The 25,335-nt window shown below is 38.7% G+C and overlaps 1 protein-coding gene across 5 annotated transcripts in view; it reads left to right on the top strand.

The window, feature by feature from the left end:
* Positions 1–25,335, top strand: part of PLCB1 (phospholipase C beta 1) — a 749,766-nt gene that overhangs the window by 248,582 nt on the left and 475,849 nt on the right. Inside the window, exon 3 of one of the 5 annotated variants that reach the window (XM_090051579.1) lies at positions 19,524–19,640. The exons of 3 other annotated variants lie outside the window; for them this stretch is intronic. In XM_090051579.1, coding sequence (XP_089907705.1) covers positions 19,632–19,640 — 9 coding nt within the window. In that variant the 5' untranslated portion in view covers positions 19,524–19,631. The remainder of the gene's footprint in view (positions 1–19,523; positions 19,641–25,335) is intronic. One more of the 5 variants, XM_090051588.1, reaches the window with a different exon arrangement.

Genomic DNA, 25,335 nt, shown 5'->3' with positions numbered 1-25,335 from the left:
ACCCCAGCTGTGGTCCCCAGGGTTTGTCAGAGGGTGGGGGAAGGGGAGAGGGACAGAGGGAGGAATTTGCCTCGGGGCTACAGGAGGCCAGTATCTGGCCACATCCTGCCCCTGCTCTGACTAGAGAGCGGGGGGCGGGCAGCCTAGCTCACTGGAGCAGAGAGCAGAGCTGCACCCAGCCCAGAGAGCACGCCAGGACACTGGGGGAATCTGACTTAACTTAAAAAAGCAAGGGGTCTGGGACAGACATTGCATAAACTGGTTTGAGCCAAATCAGTTAATTGTGATACTACATTCAACCATACTTCAACCATTCAAACCATTTTCAAACTGGTTTATGTGCATTGAATGTCTGTTCTGTTACAGGTTTAAACCAGTTTCTGATCACTTTAAATCAGTTTATGTGTAATGCTTGTCCCTAGCCTAGAAGAATAGTAGTCAAACATTCACTTTTAATGACTGCTTGTCACGAGGTGGAAAAGTGAACACGTGAAAGCAGCATGAATAAAGCTTGCAGTTAAGTGCTGAAGTGCCAGGAAGTTGTGATAAACTCTGCTCCCATTCATTGGGAGGGATAGCATGAATGGTGTATACCTTGGGACCAGGGAGCCAGGGTGTGCTGCCAGTGTGGACCTGGGTGTTGAGCTTTGCTTTTGCCCTGTAACTTAAAGACCCAAAACACTTTGTTCCAGTTGGCTATCCTAAACTTTTCAGGTTTGCAAAGGCTGTCCTGTGATTCTGTGAACCTGTGCTAGTGGCATATCTCCTTTCAGAGCTCACCGTTAATTTTGGACCTGTTAGAGGAGCCTTCATGACAGAAACAGAGGTTCTGAGGTCGGGTACCTAATCTCAAGGGGGCAAAGCTGTAAAGCTTGTATTCATAAAAAGTAGAGGCTTTGCTTGGTACTAACAAGGGAACACACCCAGAGAGAATGTACAAAGGTCAGAGGAACAGCACACCATGTGGCATCATGGTAGTGCTTTGTTTATTATTGACAGGCCCCATAAAAAAAAAAAGTAGAGTAATAAAAAACTGCGGCACAATCCAGCTAGAAATGGAACTGATATCTGTTTATATTGTAGACACTTTTTTTCTTCCACTCTTTTACTCTTGTTGCTAATTGTATCTTTAAGCAGGCATTTACTTGTTTGTTTGAAATGATGTGAAAAAGCTACATGAAGAAATCCAGTGATGGGTGTATAGTTCTACCAGCCTACCTATTTTACCTGCCTAACTTTCTCTAAGTAGTTATATTTAGATTAGGAAATTCTTGTGGCATCTGAAATGCCTTGTTAGCGGAGCCTGCTGTATTTTAGGGTTTTTTTTCTTTTTCTTTTTAAACGGATTTCATATTCTATCTTATCCTTTGAAAAGTGGAAATGCATTTTCACTCTGTGCATTCACTTGTAAAATCTACTACAGTACAGTAATTGGATTCAGGAGATATGGACTCAGCATGCCACATATCTTCGGTTAGGATCACGCATTAATCTATAATCAGTTTAAGTAAAGTCTGTAATTTAGTTACAGTTCCATTCCTTTTGTCTATAGTGTGTTTCTTGGAAGAATAAATTATGTTTGACAGTACACTTGTTATTGGAGAGATAAAATCAAATTTGTCTAACCCTAGAAATCTACCCCATGTTTTTATTAATGGAGAGATGAAAAAAGGCCTTCAGGTCAGAGTACTGTCCAAAGTGTCCTGCAGAAATGACAACTAGCAATCCATTAACCCTTTTCAGCAGAAAGTACACAGTTCAAGCATCAGCTAAGTAGGAAGACGGATCCAAATTGGCCATGTGGCTGCCACTTCCTCCAGTAGACTTCTGTATAATATTGGTACCGATACTCCTCACTTAACATCGTAGTTATGTTCTTGAAAGATGCGACTTCAAGCGAAACGAAGTTAAGCAAATCCAGTTACCTCACAGTAGCTACCTACTAGCAGGAGGCGGCCAAACAACGTTATAACCAAATATTGCACGACTTTGAACGACTATGTTGTCTAATAGATCAGCGATGTAATAATGAAATAACGTTAACTGGGATTGTGAGAAGAGTGCTTATGCTAAGCAAGGCCTAGCATTAGAAACAATGCACTAAAACTCCCAGAATGCTTCAAGGAGGTTGAGAAGTCAGCGATTGACATTCTGGTAATCACTTTCTGACCCTTAGATAAAAATGCTGAACTTCTGACCTTTGAACAATGATAAAAATAGCAGACATGCCGCTTACATTGTTAAGAATAGGAAACTGCATGGTTAAACCTCAATGACGAAAAAACAACAGCATATTATGTCAGTTTTGACATTTTAACCCTGCAAAAACCAGCAAAACATAGATGAATAATGTATTTAGGTTATAGAAAATTAGCATAAGAAATATAAAGGTCATTAAGGATTAACATAAGAAGTGTAATGATTATAATACAAAGCATATCACCTGATATTATAATATAGATAAGTTAACTAAATAACCAATAGAAGTAAGAATTAGAAATGCATATGTATAAGTGTTATCATATATAACTAATAGTAAAGTTATGTTAGATGCCTCACTTCCACCATGGGGACAGTTTTGTATCTTTTGCCTAAAAAAAGATAAGGGACTCCTTTTAAATGAGCTGTTGACCAGTTCTGAGACTGCTGAATCAGGCAGCCGCTCCTAGCCTCCGGGTTAGAGAGCAAGGGCTTGATTTGGGAACCTCATGAACCAACAGACCTCCTTTAGTTTATGACTTTGTGAAACAATAAAAGTTTTAAATTGAACAGGTCTGAGCCTATGCTTAATTCAGTCCTTATATAATTCGGCATCGAGCTCACACAGGGATGACATTAAGTGAAGAGTACCTATACCACTATATATTGAAATGACTTCATGGTCTTCAGAGACACATATTGCGTATCTAAAGGCATTAACCATTTGTTTCAGTATCTCTGTAACCATTCAATGAAATGGTTTTACTGGTGAAAGAGAACTTACAGATAGTGAAAAGATCAAGATATGTTATCTGCTGCTATGAATGTAGCATTTTTATTCTACATTATAAACTGCTGGCTAGTAGACATGGCATAAAGTATGTTTGCAAATATGTATCCAAGGAGAAGAATGGATATTATTTTGTGATTTGGTGCCTAATGCAATGTTACAGTAGTAAATGAATCAGTGCCGTCAATATTTATTTGTTTCTTTTGTTTTTCCTCTGCCATCTTCTCCTCCCTTCCCCCCCCCCACTTTTTTTTTTTGTTTGTTTATCATGAACTGGGAATTTTTTGGTATTTTAAGCATGAGCAACAGCATTTATAACAATGTTCATATTAAAGTTCTTTTGATATGCATGCTTCTCTCTTTCCACCCAAGCTCGCTGAAGACTATTTTTAGAAGTGAAAGGTTTTTTGTTTAAAAAAACACAAAACTGTTTCTCTCCCACAACAGTAGGATATAGGAGGAAACATTTGTTTGTAAATGTATAACAAAAATGCAAGACTGAAACGACACATGCTTTAAACTGATGACCTAAAAGTGTAGTTTAATAGATGAAGAATTAACAGCAGAGAATTCACATCATGTCATCCGTTCTCAGAAGTCTGGGATAAAAACCCTCACAGGACCTTCACATTCAACTTGCATGCCATTTAAAAAAAAATGTCAAACTAGTATAAGGTAATCTAACTATGTACCTCTGGTCAAATAGTTTTCTTGGAACAATAGATTTTATTGATAAAGATTGTAATTGGGGAAACACCAAACACACTATTAAAACATTTCTAAAACTGCTTTGAAAAAGGAACAGAAACTCTTATCAAAAACCAGTTTTAAAGATGCTCTCCTTCAGTATACAGCTTCTACAGCATATGAAAATGAACAGCTGACAATTGATATCTTTCCCAAAAGGCAGATTGCTCAAAGAAAGATACGTAACTGCTGTAACTGAATGATTGCTGTTGATTAGCTTGACTCTGGCTTTCTTTGCCTAATTAACTGATGGCTTATCAAGGAGTCTTTTGTAGGAAGGAACTTGTCTAGAAAAGTTGTTCCTTGAGCTAAAATCTAACATGCTGAATTTGGAGCTAACATTGTCTGAGGGCCAGAGGAACTATGATGTTTTACACCATCACTTTTTTTTCCCTGAATCAAGGCCCTTTTTCCCTGGAAAAGATAGAATGCAGCAAATCCTCCTCTTTCCCATTCATTTTCATCTAATTCAGAGTCTGGGTTCTAGTGGACATCAGTCAGCATTGAACCTGAAGTTTACATAGTACATTGTATAGATGAAGCTACTATTGAAAATATTTGGGATTAGGTTTTCTACATCTTTTTTTTTTTTAAGCAGTTAATGAAAAGATGAGATGTTTGGTGGTGTTGCTGATGGCATTTCCCCTACATTTATGTCTAAAATTGCCTCATTTAGCAGCATACCATCTATATGTTATTGGCAGCAGTCCCATTAGATGAGGGTGATAGAATCATCTATATCCATGGAACCTCAACAGATAGCATTACTGCACATCTGAGACCCAAAGCAGCCATCAAGCAGTACAGAAGAGTGAATAAATAACAGGCAAGGAGACTCACTGGATCTGATTCTCTACTGCTCTGAATTTTATGTTGTAATTTATACCTTTTACAAGCTAAAGTCGCATACAGTACCAAACCAGAATATTACCCTTATTCTTCTAAGGGTCCAAATCAGGTGTAAATGAATAGAAAGTTGTAGCCATTTCCATATAGCCACCCCCACCGCCATAAAAAACAACAAAACAAAACCCCAAACTATGAAGCAGTCTTGCAAAAATCATCCAGCAAGCTTAGCAATCATGAAACTTACAAATATATTTTACATTCTTTCTGTTTCTTTTCCTCTGCCCCTCATAATTTCTGAGCCTCTAGAATTCTCTATGATTTTTTTTTTTAAGTTTTAAAGGATTTTCATGTGATCTTCTGATTCTAGGAACTTGGGTATGAAGAAAAACACCCTATTATCACTCAAATTGGTAACATTGAAGTAGTTTCACCACCAGTTGCTATTGTTTCTTTGTCTTTAGTTCCTGTAACTTTTCATTGGTGTTCTGCTTTACCTCCTGAAATAATATGGAGTATGTAAAGAAGCTGATAGAGATGGTAGGAGATGTATATAAATCTCCTGTGTGTGTGGTGCACTCAACAAAGTAAGAGAACTGGAATATATCTATGTATATGCATATATAAAATATAATATTGTTGACTCAACAATATTTTTATATAAGCCCAGCTCTCTTCCTTCGAGTGCACTGTAAAGCCAATGCTACTTCACCTTTGTGTATGAATGGCACTTACACAACTTCTAGATTAGATTTCTACTTGGTTATAATAGTGTTACCCATGTATGCACATAACTGCACATGAGAAGGCCCCATCTACCTTTCCACCTTTCAAGCCAATAGCACTGAAGTAGGGAATGGGAGACTCATGTTTTAGGCCCCCCCTTACCCAGAGTGGGTTTGAACATGCATTAACTACCAGATCACAGGTTAGATGTTGCCCAGCATTCTCCAGCTCTCCTTTTGAAGCTGACTCACTGGGCATTAAAGGAGGCAAAGTGTTTGAGGCCAGGAGAGAGGGAAACCAGCCTAGGGGAGTGTACCTGAGGAGGGCAGTGGTTTGGAAGGGAGGGTGCCCTAGGTTTTGGACCCAGTTTCTGCACCTTTGCATTTAATAGTAATTTGATGAAATACATAAACAGCAGAGCGTTAACTTGTGGCCCACTTCAATCATGTGTTCTTTGGTAATGTGCAAGTGTGGTTGGAATCTAAACAGCATACAGGCAAAAATAATTGCCATTGAGGCCTGTAAAGGCAAAACAGGATTTGGCCTTAAATGTACAATTGAAGAAGAAATGATAACAGACTGCCACCACACTTGGCCTTCAGTGTTTTTAGTGCTCTTTAATTTGCTGATTCAGATCACTGTCCCCAATTCCATTTGGCCAGATCTGAAGATTGAATGGTGATTCAGCGAATCAGCAATTCGGACATAGACACAGCTTTAAATGTTTTTTCAAAGAAGAATAGCACCAAATACACCCAAGATGATTATTTGCTTTTGATTTCACATATCTTCTATATTCTTGATATGCTGTTCTTTGCTCTTTTATCCCTGTGTATGGGATGAAAGGAATTCTATTTGAAGATCATGAAGCAAATAATCTTAAAATAGAAATATTTATTTCTCTATTTAGAAAAGAGAGGCTAAGAGAATCCAGAAGTCCAATGAGTTTATAGAAAACAGTGGTAAACAAGTGAAACTAGGAGTTTTAAACAGAAGAGATTTACTGCCAGACACTGAAGAGAGAGCTAAACTGGGGACCCACTGAGCTACAAGATTCTGTGATTAGTCAATGGTGCAGTCATAATAATCATCATTGTTATTACCATTCTTGTCATTATTATTATCATCAATCCCTTTGTATTATAATAGCACATAGCAAACTCAGTTATGGACCAAGACTCTTTTGTATTAGTAAATCCACAGCACGGGGCAAAAGAGAATCTCTGCACCAAGGAGCCTAAGGTGGTACTTTGTTTAGATGCCTTTAAGGAATGTCCTAAAGGCATCCCAGTCGAGCAGTCCTTCTCTTCTTTGCATGGCCAGTTAAAGTCTGCTTGGCTTAGGTAATACTTTCCAACCAGGATGATGAAAAGGGGCCATAAAGCCACTGAGAGAGCACCTGAAAGCAAAAAGTTTGGAGAGAAGTGAATCCAGAACTATAGGAGGTGGAAATGGCAAGTAGACGTATTAGCTCCCGCATACTGTATAGGAGTCAGGCAGCGTGGGTCTCTGCTGGTCCTCATCTGCGTCTGAGTCTCCATGGAGGGAAGTCATTGAGCTGCCTGTCAATGAGGGTGGACTTGATTAGAAATTCTGCAGCAGAGCTATGTGTTAATTGGGAGGGAAATAACTTCAGTGGAGTGGACCCAGAGGAACACGTGGTATAAGGATGTATTTTCTGGCACAGGTAGAAGTCATCTAGAAGTGCAGCCTGACAGCTTGGTTATCAGGAATGGGAGAGACTGAGAGATTGCATGTGGAGATTTGATTTACAGAATCAGAGAATAAAAGGAAGGTGTTTAAAACTGTTGCTTCCCCTGGAGGTGGTACTACTCAAAGTTGCTGACTTTTAAGAAAAGCATATAGAATTACAGGCTTCTGTTTCTTACACATGGAATTAAATAATGAGCAATATCACTGGAGTCAGTGGAGTTGCGTTAATGTGCATCTAAAGAGGAATTGAGACAGAATCCCATTAACTTCAGTATATGCAAGATTTTCATCCTTAATTGCCATTCTCCATTAGTTTTTCAGTTTCAGAACATAACTATTGCCTGCTGTTCCTCAAATTCTAGATTTTTGGGTATTACTAAACTACTTCTAAATCAGTGTATTGCTGGTGGAATGAACAGTTCTTATTATTGTTGTTATTTTCTGGACAGGGTATTTTCCTTCATTTTTTCCCCACTGGATTGATTTTAATTTAAGGCTTTGTACTTCAATGAAAACTACTTTCCCCTGATTTGCAATTTGCAAGCAAGTAGTCAAAGCGTTTAGTTTGCTTTAGATGTTTGGATAAGGCTATACTAGCAAATAAGCTACGAGACACTAGATAACATTAATACCTACAAATCAGCCTCATGTTTTGCAAAACTACTTTGTCAGCTGGTGGAATTTAGCTCATCAGAAGCACTTAACAGAAATCAGAGCACAACTAATTTTTTTGTGGGAAAGATTTTCACACACAAAAAAGGCCAAAGAAATCTAAATATACAGTATTCACACACACACACACACACACACACACACACACACACACACACACACACACACACACGCCCTTATTCATGCATTTTATAAGTGTAGTATTCAAAATTTAAGGACAAATTTCATTGCTAAAAAAGGAACACAACCTATATAAAAAAATATCAGTCACTAAAGATGTGCATATTGGAGACATCTACAGGGAAGGCATTTTTTAAATTGAATTATCTAACTCATGCAAGCTGCTTTGCTCCAGATAAACAAAAACAGGCAAACTATAAGCAGATTATTAAGATATTGTACAATTAAGGAGAATTCTTGGAAATATGAACAGCAATGTTAGTGTTCAGAGTTTTCAGTTTAACATTTAGTCTGCTATCATGACTGTGTTTAAGAAGGCAATTGAGGCATTTGGATTTTTCAAGATCCAGTTGACAAATAACCAATGATGAGTTATTCTGGATTTATTGTGAGTATTAAAATACAGCTCTCTGCTTATATTAAATAATTTTAAGTCAGTGGGCTTTGAGGTTGTCCAGATCTACAGAGGAAGTCTTGGTGTCTTGCAAGATGAGGTTCTGAGTAGCCCCAGCTAAAATAGATGCTGCAGTTTTATTTTCTAACTTCCACAAAGATGATTGATATATGATTTGTGCACTGAAGGAAGACCCAAACAGTTTAAGCTGTGTAGTACTGCACATTATCACCTTGTGAAACAGGCACAAGGTGATAAACCTTGAAAGAAAATGATTTTGCAAGTACAGGGTAAGTATTTGATAGTTTTACAAAGAATTAAGCAGAGATTACAGTATCATTTTAATGATGTATTTTTGACGTGTTAAAAATAGTGGTCTGTGCTAAAAGCAACATCTGTAATAAAGGCCATTAATTGAACTATCAAAAGCAAGAAGTTATGCCACATGAGTGGATACATTTAAGAACATTTGTAGTGTGAAGCAAGAGATGCATTAAGTAGGTTTTTTCAGTAATTTCAAGTGGCCATGAGCCTCATCAGTTAATGCCTTGATGCAGCTTGGTTTGATAGTAATGAAAAAGTACTTGTACCCTCTCCCTGCTAGGTTTTCTTACTCTTATCATAGGAGCCTTCTACTAAAAAGTTACCTCAAACAAATCTCTCAAATATCATTGAATTTTGAGGATGTTAGATGGTTCAGGGCTTTATCTGGGGCCACACCGGCTGCCAATGTATACGCACCTGGTTTTGGCCTCTTGCTCAAGAACAGAACCTTGAATCTGGAGGGAAAAAGTAGTGCGTGGTTTGTAACTGAAGTATAATGCAGGGCTGATCAGAGCTTAGTCAAGATAGATCAAGGAATAGCTGGGTGGTTCAAGAAGTTGTTTGGCAGTTTAGTAGGCAATGGTATTTTGTTTGAGTCAATTCTAAAACAATTCCCTTCTCAAGTTCCCACAATGGAGTCTACAAAAGATGGCATGTGTTCATCCCCACTTGACAACCTTGTTCATTTCTGGTGATGTAGAATGCCTGCTGTCTTGTACCCCTTGATATTGTTCTAGTGTTTTACAAGTCTCATCTAATAAGAACATTGGACGCCTACACACGTGCCCAACACGCTAATTAGCACACTTCGACAGCCTCACTGTTATGTATATTCAGCATCCCTACTCTTCAAAATGGGTGATAAGGGTACTTTAACTAAAGCTTGTTGAACAAAGGTTAGCTAAAATGCCCCCGCCGCCATTTTGAAGTGCGGGACACTGAATACACGAGATGCTGCGGGTGCTTTAAGTAGAGAGGCTCTAGAGAGCCACAATAATTGAAGTGCCTGTCCCCACCTAGAAGCATGTGTAAAGATGCTCACTGGGCCCGATCAAAAGCCCATTGAAGTATTTTAAGACCTGATCCAAAAAGGTAGCTAGGGGCCTTTCCTCTTAAACATAAGACCACAGGAAGTTCCTTCCTGGTCAGACTAATGGTCCATCTAGCCCAACAGCCTGTCTGTGACAGTGAACAGCATCCACTTATGTCAGCAACAGCACTGGACCAGATCTCTCTAGGCTGATTTATCCCCTGTTTAATACCCTTCCCTGGCATCCGCTGTTTGTTGGGTTAGAGATGCCAGAGGATACAACTTCAGACATTCTGTTAAAGAGGCATTAAGAGATCTCTCATTCATAAATTTATCCAGTTCCTATTTTAACCTGGCTTTGCCATCTGCCTGCACCCCCTCCTGTGGCAATGAATTCTACACATTAACTACATGTTACATAATAAAGTATTTTTTCTTGTTAATTTTAAACTTATCACCTACAAATTTTAGTGGGTGCCCCCCAGTTCTAGTATTCTGAGACTTGGTGAACAACTGTTCCCTGTTCACTTGGTCCACACCCTTCCTGATTTTATAGACTTCTATCATTGCTTCCCCCCCAATGCTTGCTGCCAAGCTTTCTCCTTTCCAAATGAAATTTCCTAGGTTTTTTAGTTTCTCCTGGTGTGACAACTACTCTAGGCCCCCAGTCATTTTGATGTACAACATTTGTTTTTGAGATGTGGGGACCAGAACTGCGTATAGTATTCAAGATGTGCATACACCATGGATTTGTATAGTGGCATGCACATCTATTCTGTGGATGTGCCCCATCAGCCAGTTTTTTTACTTATTCACTTGTTCTTGTTGAGGAATTTTACTCCCCATTGAAACCAATGGAAGTTTAGGCAGCCAGGCACCAAATACTTTTTGCAAACTAGCCCTTAATAGCTTCAGTAGGTTTGGATCTGAAACTTTGAGGTTACTGTTTATAGAAGTCACTAAATAAAAATAAGGTGCCAAATAGAAAATTAGATTTTACAGCTTTTTTTAAAGTGACTTTCCAACTCAAAGTGAACGCTTAATACAGTATTACTTGTTCGAGACATGTTAAACTAAACCAGTACTTCCATGTGTGCTCTCTCTGTCTTTCTCTCTGTCTTTAATAGTCTTTTGATATTTAATATGTGAGAAAAGTAGATTGAACTTGCTGTAGTTATTTTAGGACTAAGTAGTTCAAAGGAGTTAAAATTTATATATGCTTTATACCAGGGATATTTTACTCATTTCCCACCACTAAATGGTGTTAAGTAGGCAGTTGGATTTTTAAGTGAATTGTCATAAGGACCCCCTTTTTATGCACAGCCAGAATCATTCTGGGCCCCTATTCCAGAAGAATTTACACATGCTTAATTACATGCTTAATTTTATCTTCATGCATTCTAGTGACTTCTATGAGACCCCTGAAATGCACACATTTAAGCACATACTTTAGCATGGCAATAGTTGTGATAGTTAGGCGTGCATATTCTACATTTAATGAGTAGGACTAATAATTACCATTTAATTGTCTGTTGCTCAGTATTGAAGTCACTGCTGTTCCCTTGCACCTGCTCTGATCTCCATAGATTTCTCTTCAGTGGTTTCTAGAAGCAGTACCTAGAATTTTTTATACATTTATAAGATTTAAGGTAAATATGTTATGAGTAGAGTTTGATAGCTTGCTTTTGACAAATATTATATTTTATAGGAGGTTAGTCTTGTAGTAGACTCTTTTTTTTTTCAGTCCTACGTTCTTCACCTTTCCCCCCATTAATATATTTTACAGCTATTTATTTACTGCCTGTTTTCCCTTTTTTATTTCCTGCTTCTTATCTACTGTAGAACTGTATCCTGTTCCCCTCCCCAGTTTCTGATTGTGCAGGTGATGTGTTAAGCAATCACATTTGTACTGTGGGATTTGAAGTCTTGTTGGCAATGAATAAAATAATTTTTATCAATCATTTTACTCTTTGCCAAATAAACTTTTTTGTGATTATCTACATGTGTGCCAACACATTTATTACTTCTCTCCTGATGTCCAGAAGGGGCTACTAGTTTTAGGACTTACAGGTGAACTGAAAACCTCGATACAGTTGTTTTTATAACAAAAACAGTAAAATCCTTTTTGTACCCTAAGACACAAAGAGAGAACTCCTGTCTTAATAGGCACAATTCTCAAGTCCAACCACATGGGAGTTTTATCTGAGTGAGACTGGCAGGTTTTAACTCTAAGAGAACTCACATAAGAACTTATGCATTTTCTAAATAATTGCCTTTTATAGGGGAACTGATATACTTCTGCATTTTGAGTCCAGAGTTGAGCTCCTGAGGATTTAGTATTGGTTCTACAGCAGCTGCTGACAACATCCGCATGTGATCAGCTCAGCAAGCTGCTACATTACTGAAAACACGTTGGAGATTAGAGAGGTCGTCTGCTCTTGTACAGAAAACACCAAACTCGGATGTTGGCAGGAAAATAACTGTGAAACTGATTAAAAGCCTGACTGTGTTGTAGAATGAGCTTGTTTGTCATGTCTGTATCTGCATATGTATCCCATTATGCAAGTATATTTATTTTTGAAGATATGTACAGTCTATTTAAGTATACTAGTATGATTCAAGATCCTCTTATTTCTATCTTGCTTGGAAATGTAAAGTGTGCAGTTATGTGAATGTAAAACTACTTAGCCCAAACTTAGCTCTGATATGAACAGGCACAACTCTGTTGGTTTCTGTGGATTTATACTAAGGTAGAATATGACATAATGGTGTGAAATTCAAAGTAATTTTTAGCCTTATTCTGTTTCATAGGTGCAATTGCTGGTAACATTTGATTTTGGTAGCAGGTGTAGCTTCATGCCATGGCAGAGGGTTTACCCTAGGTCCTCTATGGTACTATGTTCCCTGCAAGGGGGAGAGTGTGGAAGGAAGAGGAGGTGGGGAGATAACCTCCGTTTATGGGTAAGAAAGATGGGACATTATGGGAAAGGGGACTACTGAGCTTGTGGTCAAATAGATCCAGGGCACAGTAACCCCAACATAGTGTGCATAAAGAGGTATGAACCACCATTCTAGCCCATACCCCTGAAGAAGCTATAATACAAGCCCTGTGATTTGCTATGAAGTGAGGTTCCATTATTCCTCTCCCATGTACCACACAAGCACTGGGATGTGCTGCAGTTAGGCTGTGAAATTGCACCACGTGTAGATGTACCTAGATTAGCTTTCATCTAACTGACTTGAGAATGATCAGCCTTAAAGATGTGGTAGCTCAGGCTTCACTGCTGGCTACAAAATGCTACTGGGTACCTTTGGAGTGTATCTGTACTGCAGAAGTGGAGTGCTTTGTCAACCCTGGTAATAAAGTGGTTAGACTCTCTGCTCTGAGCTGTGCCCCCGACACTGCACTCGTGATCTGAGCTGGAAGGTGCCTGAGTGGAGGCACAAAGGACCCTCAATACATTCTTCCTGCTCCCTTTCTGGGGCTGGTGTTTGCAGGTTCGGAGAGGATTGGTGGAGCTTATTTTCTTGGTGGAATGATTTTGCTTTCTGTTGCTGTAGCATGGACATACCCTTGGTCAGGTGGCCAGGTTAGGTTTGACTGTTGCATTTTTTTTCCGTTACAGCTTCATGGCTCTTGACACTGAGCCTACTAGTTTAAAGCTAACTCAGAGCTAGCTGCACATGCTGCAGCTCACACTTCCAGTTAAGATATAGATATAGCCTTAACACCCTCCTAAAGCCTGGTTCTGGGGCTTTAAGGTACAAGTTAAATTGACTTTTGGTGTATTGAGAAATTAGGAAATGAATCCAGGGTTGTTCAGGAGTGCCATGGGTTCTAAATCAGTGAATTTATCCTTCCCAGTTTTGTGATTTTTTTTCTTTATTTTTTAATACCTTTTAGAAAATTCACATGATTTTTATTGAATTGTTTTGGTGTCCATTTACACTACCATTTCCATTGGAAGGACAGAGTAATTGTTGTCACTTCAAGTGTAGGAATTTACATGTATTTTTAGGTATCAGGTAGTCTTGTGTAAAACCATTATTTCTGCCACCTGGGTTTCTGAGCAGTGAGCACATAACACTATATTTATTGTTCTGTACTTCAAGAAGATTCCTCTTTGGACTTTCACAGCCATCAGCCAAATGACTTTCCTTTAGTATTTTGCTTTTTAAGGGAAGATAGGGATAAAGTTGAGTTTGTTCTTCCCAGCTGCAGCCTGGCATCATTTCAACATTTTGGTGATATAGATGCATCTGCTCTGAGTGTGAGTGGGCAGTCTGCTAACTGTCATAGCTATGCCATGCAGTTAGACTGACAAAATAGTCCAGTTGTCAGCCTAGTTGATTTTATTTAAATTAGCATGGCAAAAAGAACACTCTACTTAGAGGATTTGGCAATATATCCCAGCAAACCCTTTTCCATGAAGGCAAGGCCCATGCCTTAGGTATGGATCAGTCATTTGCAAGAGCAGGGCAATAGGGAACAATAATTAGTCTCCAATTACCAAAAAATAAGTTTCTGATTTATTGTGGCTGTCATTTCATAAAGACGGTTTTCCCCATCAATGTGGACTAATGGATTTGAGATGCAGAAATCAAATTTATGAGTAAAATATGTTCCAGCCTTAGTTAAATTTGTGGCTTATGCACTAAATGGTAATTGTGTACTTGCAATTCCTTCATCTGGACTGGACTTAAAATACCTATGTTAGTGATGAGATTGAAGTAAATTTTAACCATCCAGTGGGGGTAGACAAAGTACTAATTAAGCCCAGGAAGATCTATTTGTATAATTAGCCTGGGGGCAAGAGGATTCAAGAACTGAAAACAGTTTCCTTGTAGCATCCTGTCACTTTCAAAGTAAAATATTTAGGGCAAGAGGAAGAGAGCCAAAACCTACAAAAACTTTTTTTTTTGTGTAAATGAAAAAGGCTGAAAAATATTTGATTTACCTGCCTGTGGAATAATTCACAGTTTTATTCTATCCCATTATACTGCATCTCACTGCCATTTTAGGACACTGAAATTGAACAGCAAGCTATCAAATTCTCAACTAGTGTAAATAGTGGAAACTTTGCTGGAGAATGCTTGTATACACCAGCTAAAAATTTGGACCTGAATATCATCAATTGTACCAAATGTGATTACTGTAACTTGCAATTTAGAAATACAGTCTTGTTCAGTCTGTCTTTGTTGTAGCTGTACAGCCATTCTGACTGATTAACAAAAGATCCTGACAACTTGAATGATGCATTGGAATTTAAGACTAAAAAGCCTCTGAGAAGGTAGTCTCTCTGCAGATGAATCCTTCAGGTCCCTATTATATGCATGAAAACAGATGTTCTCTTGATGTGCTTAGATGCCTGGGTCCCAATATAAATAAAGAACAATACCTGCTGCTGAGCCAAGATTAGCAAAAGCAGTTTTGGTAGCCTAATGTTTTAGGGTGCCGAGACACCTGGTTTTCAGAAGGAACATGCTCAGCACTTTCATAAAATCAGGTCCCTTTAATTTGCTTCATCAAGCTGCCAGAATTGAAGCATCTAAGATGGAAGATTTTGGTTTTGCCCCATAGAAAAACTACAGGATAAGAAAAATGCACATTGCAGATTTTGAAATTGTTTACCATTAAACAGTTCCCTCATCTGCATTTTAGACCACGTAGGTAAAATTAGGTGGAGAAAATCCTTGGCCGGTTATCTTTTTCAGTTCAATCATTTCTCCATTTGACTTTGCTGGGTCTGGGCAATTCCATTTGTTTGTGAAAAAGGAAACGTGCATTAGACCAAATAGCCTTCAAATGTCACAGAAGAGTTGAACTGCACAAGTACAAATGGGAACATTTCTGGAAGTGTTGTGAAAGTAGAGAGAAGTTCTAAGGTGTTTGCATTAAATAACACAGCCAATACAGTGCTCTTTTTATTTTGGGCAGTTGACAGCTTTAAGGACCCGTATCCCAAGACCCAGACATTACAAAACATTTGGCAGATGTTTTACTCTTCAGGGGGCCAGAATACATCTAAAAGTACTTGTCCTTGAGCAGAAAAAATATTGTTTTTTTTTTCTGTAGTCTGTTTCATTCTATAAGGCTTACTGTAGTTACAGATATTCCAAGTTTTCCAGGCAGCACCCACTTTATTATTATTTTTATAAGCAGAAGGTACTCTGGATCTTAACAGTCCTCCTGATTAGCATACCTCATCAATCCTCTAAATTAATTTAAAAAGTTCCTTTAAATTCTGTCTCTTTCAGGCAGCTGGAAAATGACGTTTCTTCTTTTGGAAACCATATCGTTTAGTTTTAAGCAACTCTAAAATGCAGTTTTTGTGGTTTAGTTAAGACTCGGGACAAATTAGAGACAAATTAGACTGAAACTGTCAAAACACCAAGAAAATGTGTTTATATATGAGAGTTAGTGAACACAACAGTTGATCCTTCCCAAGGTTACACTTCCTTGTTGGAGTTTGGCCATTGAGAAAAAACTATGCATCTATGAACCTTGAATTGAAGGGATTATGTGGCTGGCCCAATGGCAATTTTTGCTTCAATACATCTGTTGCTTTCTCAACAGTTTAATGAAGTTTGCTGGTTTAAGGAAATAAGATCCTTGTCTAAGAAAGCTGCAAGCCTGACAGCTCTGAAATCTATATAGCTAGATCACTAGCGTTTTAGCTCCTTTGGAGCAAAAGGGAAAGAGTGAGAGTCAAGTGCAAGTCTGAGTAGATAAGGAAGCTTATACACCTTGAGCTGTTGAAACTTGGATATTTAAATTTAAAGTATTCTAAAATAAGTTTAGGAAACCAATACAAAATCGATGTCAGTGAGAGCTCTTGGGTGATCATGCTTTTGAACATCCAGCTACTTAGGTACTTACATTTGGACTTTTATTTTTCAAAATATGGCTCTGGATATTAAAAATGTGCTTGCCTTTAGAAACAAAGAAATATAATGGCAGAATTTATTGTTTGTATATTTCTGGGCATACAATATAAAAACTTTATTTTCTTGTGATAGCAAAATTTTCAGGAAAAATTCTACCCTTGGCCATCCTCATGGGAATTTTGAATAAAAGCAGTGGCCTCTAGCATGATGTCCCCAACACATAGTCCCAAAGCTGGCAATTGAGATGTCACACACTCAACACCAGTGTTACATCAGGGCTGTTATGGGTCAGATTTTCAGCTGTCCTGCCAGTATTTCAGTAGGATAACAGAAGTTGGGGGATGTGGCCTGCCACAGAATACGGTATCCTTGGGCCCTGATAGACATGGCCATCACTAGCAGCCCCAGGGACCCATGCTGTCACCCAAACACAGCTCCATGCCACTGCATGTCCCTGGACTTGTGTTGCCTCCCAAGTATGACTCCATGTTGCCTCCCAAAAATTACTTCGTGCTGTCACCCAGCCCTAGGCCCACCACAGTTTCGGCTTATTCTATATCCAGCCCTGGTGCAGTCTCTATGGTCCAGCCATGGCCCACAGTGAGTTTGGCACCTCTGAGTTACATTGACAAGTCCATTTCAGTGTCCAGTCCACAGGGGATAGTTGTTGCAACCCCCAGCTATAGAGCTTTATGTTAAGCTACATCAGCTCATGCTTTCAGCCAAAGAGATCCACAGTTGTTTCCCATGAATTGGCTAAGAAGTGAGTGTCACATTAATACAAGCACTCTACATGCTAGCATCTTGAAGTCTAATCCAGCTACAGTCCACAAGCAGCTGCAGACAGTGAGGTTAAGAACACTTTCTACCAAAATGGAAAGTGCTAAGAGTAATTTTAGGTGACAAAATAAAATTACTAGAATGTCTGTTGAACTTGCCATGCACTTGCCATGGTGTTCGATGCTCTTTTCAATAGAATCTCACAGTGCAAGGCAGGCAATCATGGCTGGACATACGTGTGCACAGAGCCTCTGTCTGGGACACGTAGACAGAGACATACTACCCAGTACCATCAGTGTTAGTATTGTGCCTGGCTACCAAGGAGGAGAACCAGCATTTCCTTGCTTGCTGCAGATAGGGGTACTATGCCACAGCACCATGATTTAAATGTTCTTAGAAATTAGATTTTCAATTTCGTAGAATAAAACAATTTGTTTGTCTCTCAGAGGAAAAGCCTGTAGAGACAAAAGCTCCACGTTTTCATTCCAACAGACTGCAGCCAGAAAGTTCCTCAAATTCATGCCTTTGTTTGAGAGGGGTGTGTGCTAGACTTCTTTTGCAGTCCTGACTGTTCAGCTCTTCTCTGCTCCACTTGCTAGTAACTCTGAGCATCTGCAAGTCAATGAGACCACCCCAGGATCTTTGCCCAGGATGCACAGCTCTCATGGCACAGCTATGAGAATATATTTTATATTTATATATATTTTATTCACAGATGAACCACAAACCTCCGATGCGAAAAGATTAAGGCATTCAGAGGACTTCATTGCACAGTGACATTTTTGGCTTATTTTATAAATCATTAAACTTGGAAGAGTTTCGTTATCATTTGACTAGTTTCCCTTGGGTTATACTGCTACATTCATCAAGCCAAGAATAATGAGGTACAATGTATGAAGTGGGTCCTGAGCACAAAATTTTCACTAGCTTATCTTCAAAGGAAGGATGGGCATTTGCAGACACTCTTACACAATACTTTCCTATGCTAGTATCACACAAATTATACATAGTGAGCGTCTGTTTTAAAGTGGAGAAAAAATAGCTGCTTCTCACTTGGGCAGGGATTTATATAAGCATCAACATGAGCTCTAAACCGCTAGTTTAACTTAATATAATCATATTTCTGCTTGGGAATTTAATTGCATGTAATATTTTTATTACTTAATATTAATATTACTTTTTAACCTGAAAAATTACATTATTTGAAAACCCGAAGTATTCAGTAGCAGGGAGTGGTAAAGAAAGCAGTGATATTGATATAGACATAGGCATAGAGCAAACTGGAAAGAATTCAAGGAAGAGCAATACACATTGTAAACGGGTGGGAGTGGTTGATTTATGGAGAAAGAGAGGCAAGTATTTGCCTATCAATAAGTGGCATGGCTAAACAAGACTACAGGCAGCATAACAAATGTAAAGGACATGAACACCCAGAGAGAAATTCATCTACATTGTATTAGAGTAGGAAGCAAGGGTTTTTTGGCATCGAGCATCAAGGACTCAAAAAGTGTGCAGTGCTTGCCCTGATTGTGTATAGTGGTGGTATGCATTAATGTGGTACTCTCCTCAGGCTGACCAAAGGCGAAGAGCTGCCTCATGTCTGTACTGAATAGTTTTGCAGAAGGCCTGCATCTGGTCTGCCACCTAAAAGTACAGGTCATGTTACTGCAAAGTCCCACTCCTCCCAACACTATTACATGAATGTTTAAAATTCCCCAGAAGTGCATATGCCCCACCAGTCATTGAGCTCAGTGGTCTCAAGATCTTCAGTTTCTTTTTATGGTTTTCTATGATGAAGCTCATTTCAATTTTTAGCAAAAGCTTTTGGACTCAAGAACATATATTGGGTATTGCTTCTTTGGTAGCCAGATGTTGCAGGTGCAGGTGGCAGTGATCAGTCACATTGAAGGTGTCTCAAAAAAATCTTCTTGAAAGCTATCTGCTAATCCCTCAGGCACCTTTGTGCAATAATGGTATAGCCATGGTAGAGAAGAGCTGTCTACATGAGGGTGGGTGGTAAAAAGTCTTTTGCTGGCCCAAAGAATGCTCAGCTAGCTCTGGCAATGCTGAAATACCTTGCAGCTTTTATGGCTTTAAGTAATTAAACAGGACTGCTTTAGTAATTAATTAATTACTTTCAATCTATTATTATTTTTTAATCATCTCAGACTGGCATGGCACTGTTTTGCATGTTAAAAATGTAATTCATACTAGTCATCTGTTTTATTATGCAGGGCTACTCATCATTTCTAAGGGGCAGATGATATCCAAAAGCTGTGTGCACAACTTCCATTGACGTCTGTTTCAAGAGACTTTCCCTGAACTATATACCTTCCATCAGTATGGGATCTGTTGAGTATTCTCTTAGGCCCTGATTCTGTGCAGTGCTTGTGTGTGTGTGTGTGCAGTGTTAAGTACACGGCTTCAATGGCATGCTGATATATTTCAAGTTATGCACATGATGGCGTGCTCCGCTGAGTTGGGCCCTTTACCAATTTCTCTTTGAAGGCAAAATCTGACATAAATAGTCATTGTATACCTGTCTTCTATTTATTATCAAATTAATTAAATTAAACTTCAGTTACTCACCTGTTCCTCAAAAACGTCTGTGAATAAAAGCATCAAAATGTGTTTTTTTTTTTAATGTCAAAGTAATAGAACCTGATGTCAAAATCTAAGACTTTATCTTGTGAAGAAAAATGACTTGACCCAGTCTCTTTGGGTTGAGGTTATGGACAATGGTACCTTTTAATTGCTTTCAAAGGGTAGGGGGAACTGCTCATCGTGGGCACACATCATCTGTTATGATGTTATATCTGCTGAATCTGCTGCGTTTCCCTAACTTTGACCTTGACTGAAACAGAGTTAAAGTGTTTGTGGTCTTGCTACAGTACTTGTATCAACGTGCTGTGATAGCAAAACAGTTGTTACATCTGCCTGTATAGGGAGAGACCTGAATTCTGCACATCCTGCTTGAGAAGTGATTGTTAGTGCAGAGGGGTTGGTTGGAGTAGTGCAGAGGAGAATTTCTCTTTTGTTCCTTAAAGCTCGTAATAGAAAGCAAGCAAGAAGGTCTCCATATGATAAAGTAAATCTAAAATTACCATGCAGTTTTATTTAATGTAACTAAGCGTTAGAAATGGACATGTGTTCTCCAGGGCCAGCTTTTCCCTGACTAACATGTCCTTTGCCATTTTGATGTAGGAAATTATTTTGATAATTTTTTGTCAATCTGAATTATTCTGACTCATATTTTATGCAAATATTTGTAGAAATTTAGAAGCAATAAGAATGGAATCTATCTGGCAATTGTCATGCAGTTCAGAGGAATGTCACTAGTGATCTGAAATGCTTTTAATGGCAAATGTGAGCAAGATGTCTAATGTTTCTTGCCTTGGTTAATTGTTCCTGCAATATTAGTAGGCATAAACTCAATATTAGTCTTGCCTTTACATCTCTTTTGTATGCAATCCAATATTTTTTCCAGTTGAAATCAGTAAATGAATAATGTAGATGAATATAGATAAAAATAGCATTGCATACCTGCCATGACTAGCTGAAGGTAAGATTGAGAGATGAGTCCTCCTCTCTTGGCATTATTGCAGGTGCAATTTGCAGAAAGCCACAAAGACAAGGGAATTCTAGCTGTTCTAGAGACGAGACGAAGGGCTAAAACCTTAGCTGGATGTGAGCTGGTATAATTCTACTGCCATGGAGTCCCATCAGTGCAGCCAGTTTGCGGATCTGGCCTAAGGACTTTACGCACGTATGCATCTAAGGGAGCTATTTTCCCTTGTGGGCCAGATTCTGATACCTTTGCATATACTCAATAGCATTTCATACTATGAGGATGTACAGTAACTTCTGAAGCAAGGAACTTACTCCTGAGCAGTGAGAGCTGAATCCGGCCCTGTGTTGGGGAGGGGAGTGAAGGAAGGAGGCAGCAAAGTGTATTTCCATGTTCATTAAAATTAGCACATAATCCTTGTGATGGCTCCATGGAAAAGAATGCTGATCTTCCAAGGTTACTTTAGTTAGTAAATGTTGTGGATTTTGTATTAACCAGTATGACAGGATCCATTTTCAAGATGCACAGATGTTATTGTGCAGTAAGCAAGCAGGCTGGCATAGATGACATCCGTAAACAACTATTACTAGAGAACTGTGTCTAGATGAATTTATCTGGATTTTTTTCATAACCTAAAAGCAATAGTGCTTTCTGCTGGAGCTGAAAGCTCTTGCTAAATGGTTTTTTTTTTCCAATCCCGTTCTATTCACTGCTTCACTAATTGCCAGAGAAATAGGTGCCACGTTTGTCCTAGTTTTAATTATTATTCTTTTAATTGGTTCTGGAAGTAACAGCATGTTTTCTTGCTGTAAAATAGGTTTTAGAAATTCTGTTTATTTTCTAAAGACACTTTTTTTTTACCTCCTTTGTTTGCATGGTATACTGTGTGCAGTCAGTAACAACAGATCATCTCATTTCATAAAGTTGTTGGAGGTGGTGATGTTTTTGATGCAAGTAACAAGCATGATCCTCATTTAGGTATTGGCTATTCTATCTAGCTTTTTTGAGTAATCCTGTTCCAAACCAGTAAAAGTAAGGCAGCATATAATTCACTTAATTCAGAAGGAAGACCTGACCTGCAGCTGCTAGCTGCAATGTTCAGAACTCTGATTTTTTTTGTATCCTTATTCTGTATGTTGCTGGATGGTGTATGTTGGAAATAGAGGAAATTTGTAATCCATTTCTGTTCTTAAATTCTGTTTCTTCACGTTTCTCCTCAGGGTTTCCCATTGCCACTACTTTAGACACAGTAAGCTCTGTAAAAAGAAAGCATAAAGCAACCTATTTTACCAATGAATTTCTTAAACAAATATGTAGGGAACAAGAAAAAGTGTACTAACAGTCACTACCCTTAAAATATTATTATTGCACTTTATACCCTGAGAGTTTTGTGTCTTGGTGTTCTTATACTGTATTTTCTTGCACAGGGGAAGAGATCTTTCTCTCTGGCCAAGCAGTCAAGCACTACTGCTTTGAAACTTTTAGTGGACTTGAAAATATTGTATGGCTTTCTCAATTTAGCTCAATTTTGATGCTAAAACTGTTATATTAATACATTAACATCATAGACCTTAAAAATAAGATGTGTTATGACTGTCAGGTCACAACTGCATGGCACAGGCCATATAATTTGACCTAACAGTTACCTACATGGAACCCAGTAACTTGTGTTTCGGCTCCAGTATATTTTTCCAGGCAGGTATCAAGTCTTGATTTTTAGGGTCTTTAAGTGAGAATCTGTACCATCCCAGTGCCAATTGTTCCAACAGTTAATTGCCTTCATTAGTAAAATGTATTCCTCTCTTCTAATTTTAAAAGCTATCTACCTTCAATTTCTAGCCATCAGATCTTGCTGTCCCTTTGTCTGAACAACCGTTGCATTTTGCCTTGCTTCAGTTAATAAGCAAAGATCGAAAAAAACAAAACAAAACAAAAAAGAGCATTGACTAACCTGTTAGTGGAGTAAGAATAAAGCAAGCTGCTCCTCACAATTATGTGATTTCAATAACCCATATTTGCCATCTGTATTCCATTGTGTGCCAGAAATAGAAACAAGTTCCAAAAAATGCTGGCTTCCACTATAACTGGATGAGACGCATACTTTAAAACTCAGTGGATCTGAAGGTTTTGAGTAAGCAAAACTGTCAGCTCTCCTTTAGTATAACAAAGCTTTCTGATCTAAATATAACCAGTCCTGTGGCTCAGATCAATGTAATTATCTTTCTCTGTTTAATATTATAGTAAAAACAACACAAACATTTACTTGACATACTAGTTTGAGTTTTTTGGAAGATGTTTTGTGTCTTTTGAGATGGTGTGCATTATTGCTAACAACTATTTTTATGTATATGGTTACTGAACAGCATGGCAAATGAATTCAGAGGTTGATTGTAGCTATTTGATTCCTAACTATTCAAATGGCCTCAGTTTCATTTTGTTTTTAACTTAATTTTATCTTTCTGCCTGCATTCTCCATTTGTCTTCCCCATCCTGTTTGGATGATCTGTGTTTTGGGGCATAAAGAAGACATGTTTTATCTCGATGTATGATTAAAAAATATTACTTTATCTCACAAGCCATGCCATTCTTGAAAAAGTATACTCAGGCATTTAAAAAAAAAATCATCCCAAGTAAAAGCAATTATACAATTGCAACATGTAGGAATGATTCCTTTCCCATTTAAAATTCACAGAATGAGATTTGCAAATGAATGAACCATCCAAAGCTAACATAGACTTCAGTGGGAATTGTGGATGGTGAACATTTTTTAATCCTGTGTAATACTGTACTTCTGAAACTGTAATCTAGGAGGCACTGCTGGTTTGTAGAGATCTGTCTTGCCAGGTGATATTGGCTCTCTTTCCTTTTACCTGAGAGAACTGGAGAAGAGAGGAAGTGAAATGAAGAACAACAGTAGATTCTAGGTAGGACTTTCAAAAATAGTGCAGTGGTATTTCCTTCTATGTGAGAAGTTTGACATGTTTGAAAAAGTGTATCAGATTTTCAAGGATACTTTGGTACCTGTCGAGAACAGTTGCCATTGGGGGTCACTGGAACTTTTGCTGCTAAGTCATTAATGTCCTTTTGAAAATCTGACCCACTCTTTCAAAAATGATAAAACACTTCTCTCGATAAAGCAGGCGACCTTGCATACAAACTTGCCTACGCTCACTTTCTGCTAGAGGCAATTGTTAGTTGCCATGGAGACAATATACTACTGCAGTGATGGCCACATGACTGAGAATGGGAGGGAAGTGTTCCTCATTTTGTGGAATGGGAAAGGAACTGGTCTTTGCTATTTGGCGGTATTTAGGCAATGTGGTCCATGGGAATTGAAGGGAGGGGTCCCACTGAAGAGAAGGCACCACAAATGAGGGTGCTCAAGGGGGTTACACTTAAATGGTCTACTGGGGAAAAATACACACTCTGGACCTTTGTTGAAACACTTGGGCTAAGTACACCCAGTCAAATAGCCCAAGGCTGAATAGATTCAGTCTTTGCAGGTTAGTCTAAGCTGCAAAGTTTGAACCAGTAAGCAAATGAACAGACATTCACTTTTGATTTAGGAAATGCAACCACATGTCTGCAGTGGTTCAAGCCAGAAGCCAGGGGGTGCTAGAGCATGGCTCTCTGGCACATGGCCAGCATGGGCTGTGTGTTCGCTTCCTTCTCTGGGATTTGCAGACCACAGTCACAGCAGGAATGCTCTGCAGACTGGCTCTTCATTTCCTCCTCCTGCTTCCAGGTACCTCTGGGATGTATAGTCCACAGTTGCAGCCAGCACTAAATAAACCAGCAGGGCAAGGCAGCTCTGTACTCGGGGGGGCTGTGAGTTTAACCTTCCTCCCTGGCCCCAGGCCTCTGTACTGGCAGGGAGGGGGGCAGTAAGCGAGACAGTGAGGACAGTGAGCCAGCCCCCACTGCTGTAGCTAGGCGGCAGAGGGGCAGGGGCAGGGCTAGCCCTGCTCTCTGGAGCAGACAGCACAGCCCAGGGCTGCAAATTATTCTCAGGGACTGTGATTTAACTTGAACCAAGAAGGGGTCTGGGACAGAAATTTCATGAACCAGTTTGACCTAAATCATTTTTCTGAGACTACATTCAACCAGGTTTATCTTAAACCAGTTTGAGCCATTTTGAAGCTGGTTTATGTGCACTGAACTTCTGTTCTGTTAAAGGTTTAAACCAGTTTCTGATCACTTAAATTAGTTTATGTGCAACTCCTGTCCCTAGCCTTAGGGATTATACCTTTACTCAGATGTCCAGTAAAATTTCGCAGAAATAAACAGTATCAGATACTGAGCTGAATTATGAAAATAGTAACAATTCAGGGTTATTGGAAAGTAAGTCATGTCCTGTGTAACTGAAATTATAACAAAATAAGAACAGGGAGGTAATAAATTGTAAGGATGTGCTTTTATAAAAACCTTACATAGTATGCTTATGTTTGGGACTTCTCTAATCATTTAAGATAATTGAA

Source organism: Crocodylus siamensis, chromosome 1, assembly GCF_052110815.1.
Source record: "Crocodylus siamensis isolate JL-2025a chromosome 1, ASM5211081v1, whole genome shotgun sequence".
NCBI classification, from domain to species: domain Eukaryota; kingdom Metazoa; phylum Chordata; order Crocodylia; family Crocodylidae; genus Crocodylus; species Crocodylus siamensis.
This window is presented reverse-complemented; position numbering and strand designations above follow the sequence as displayed.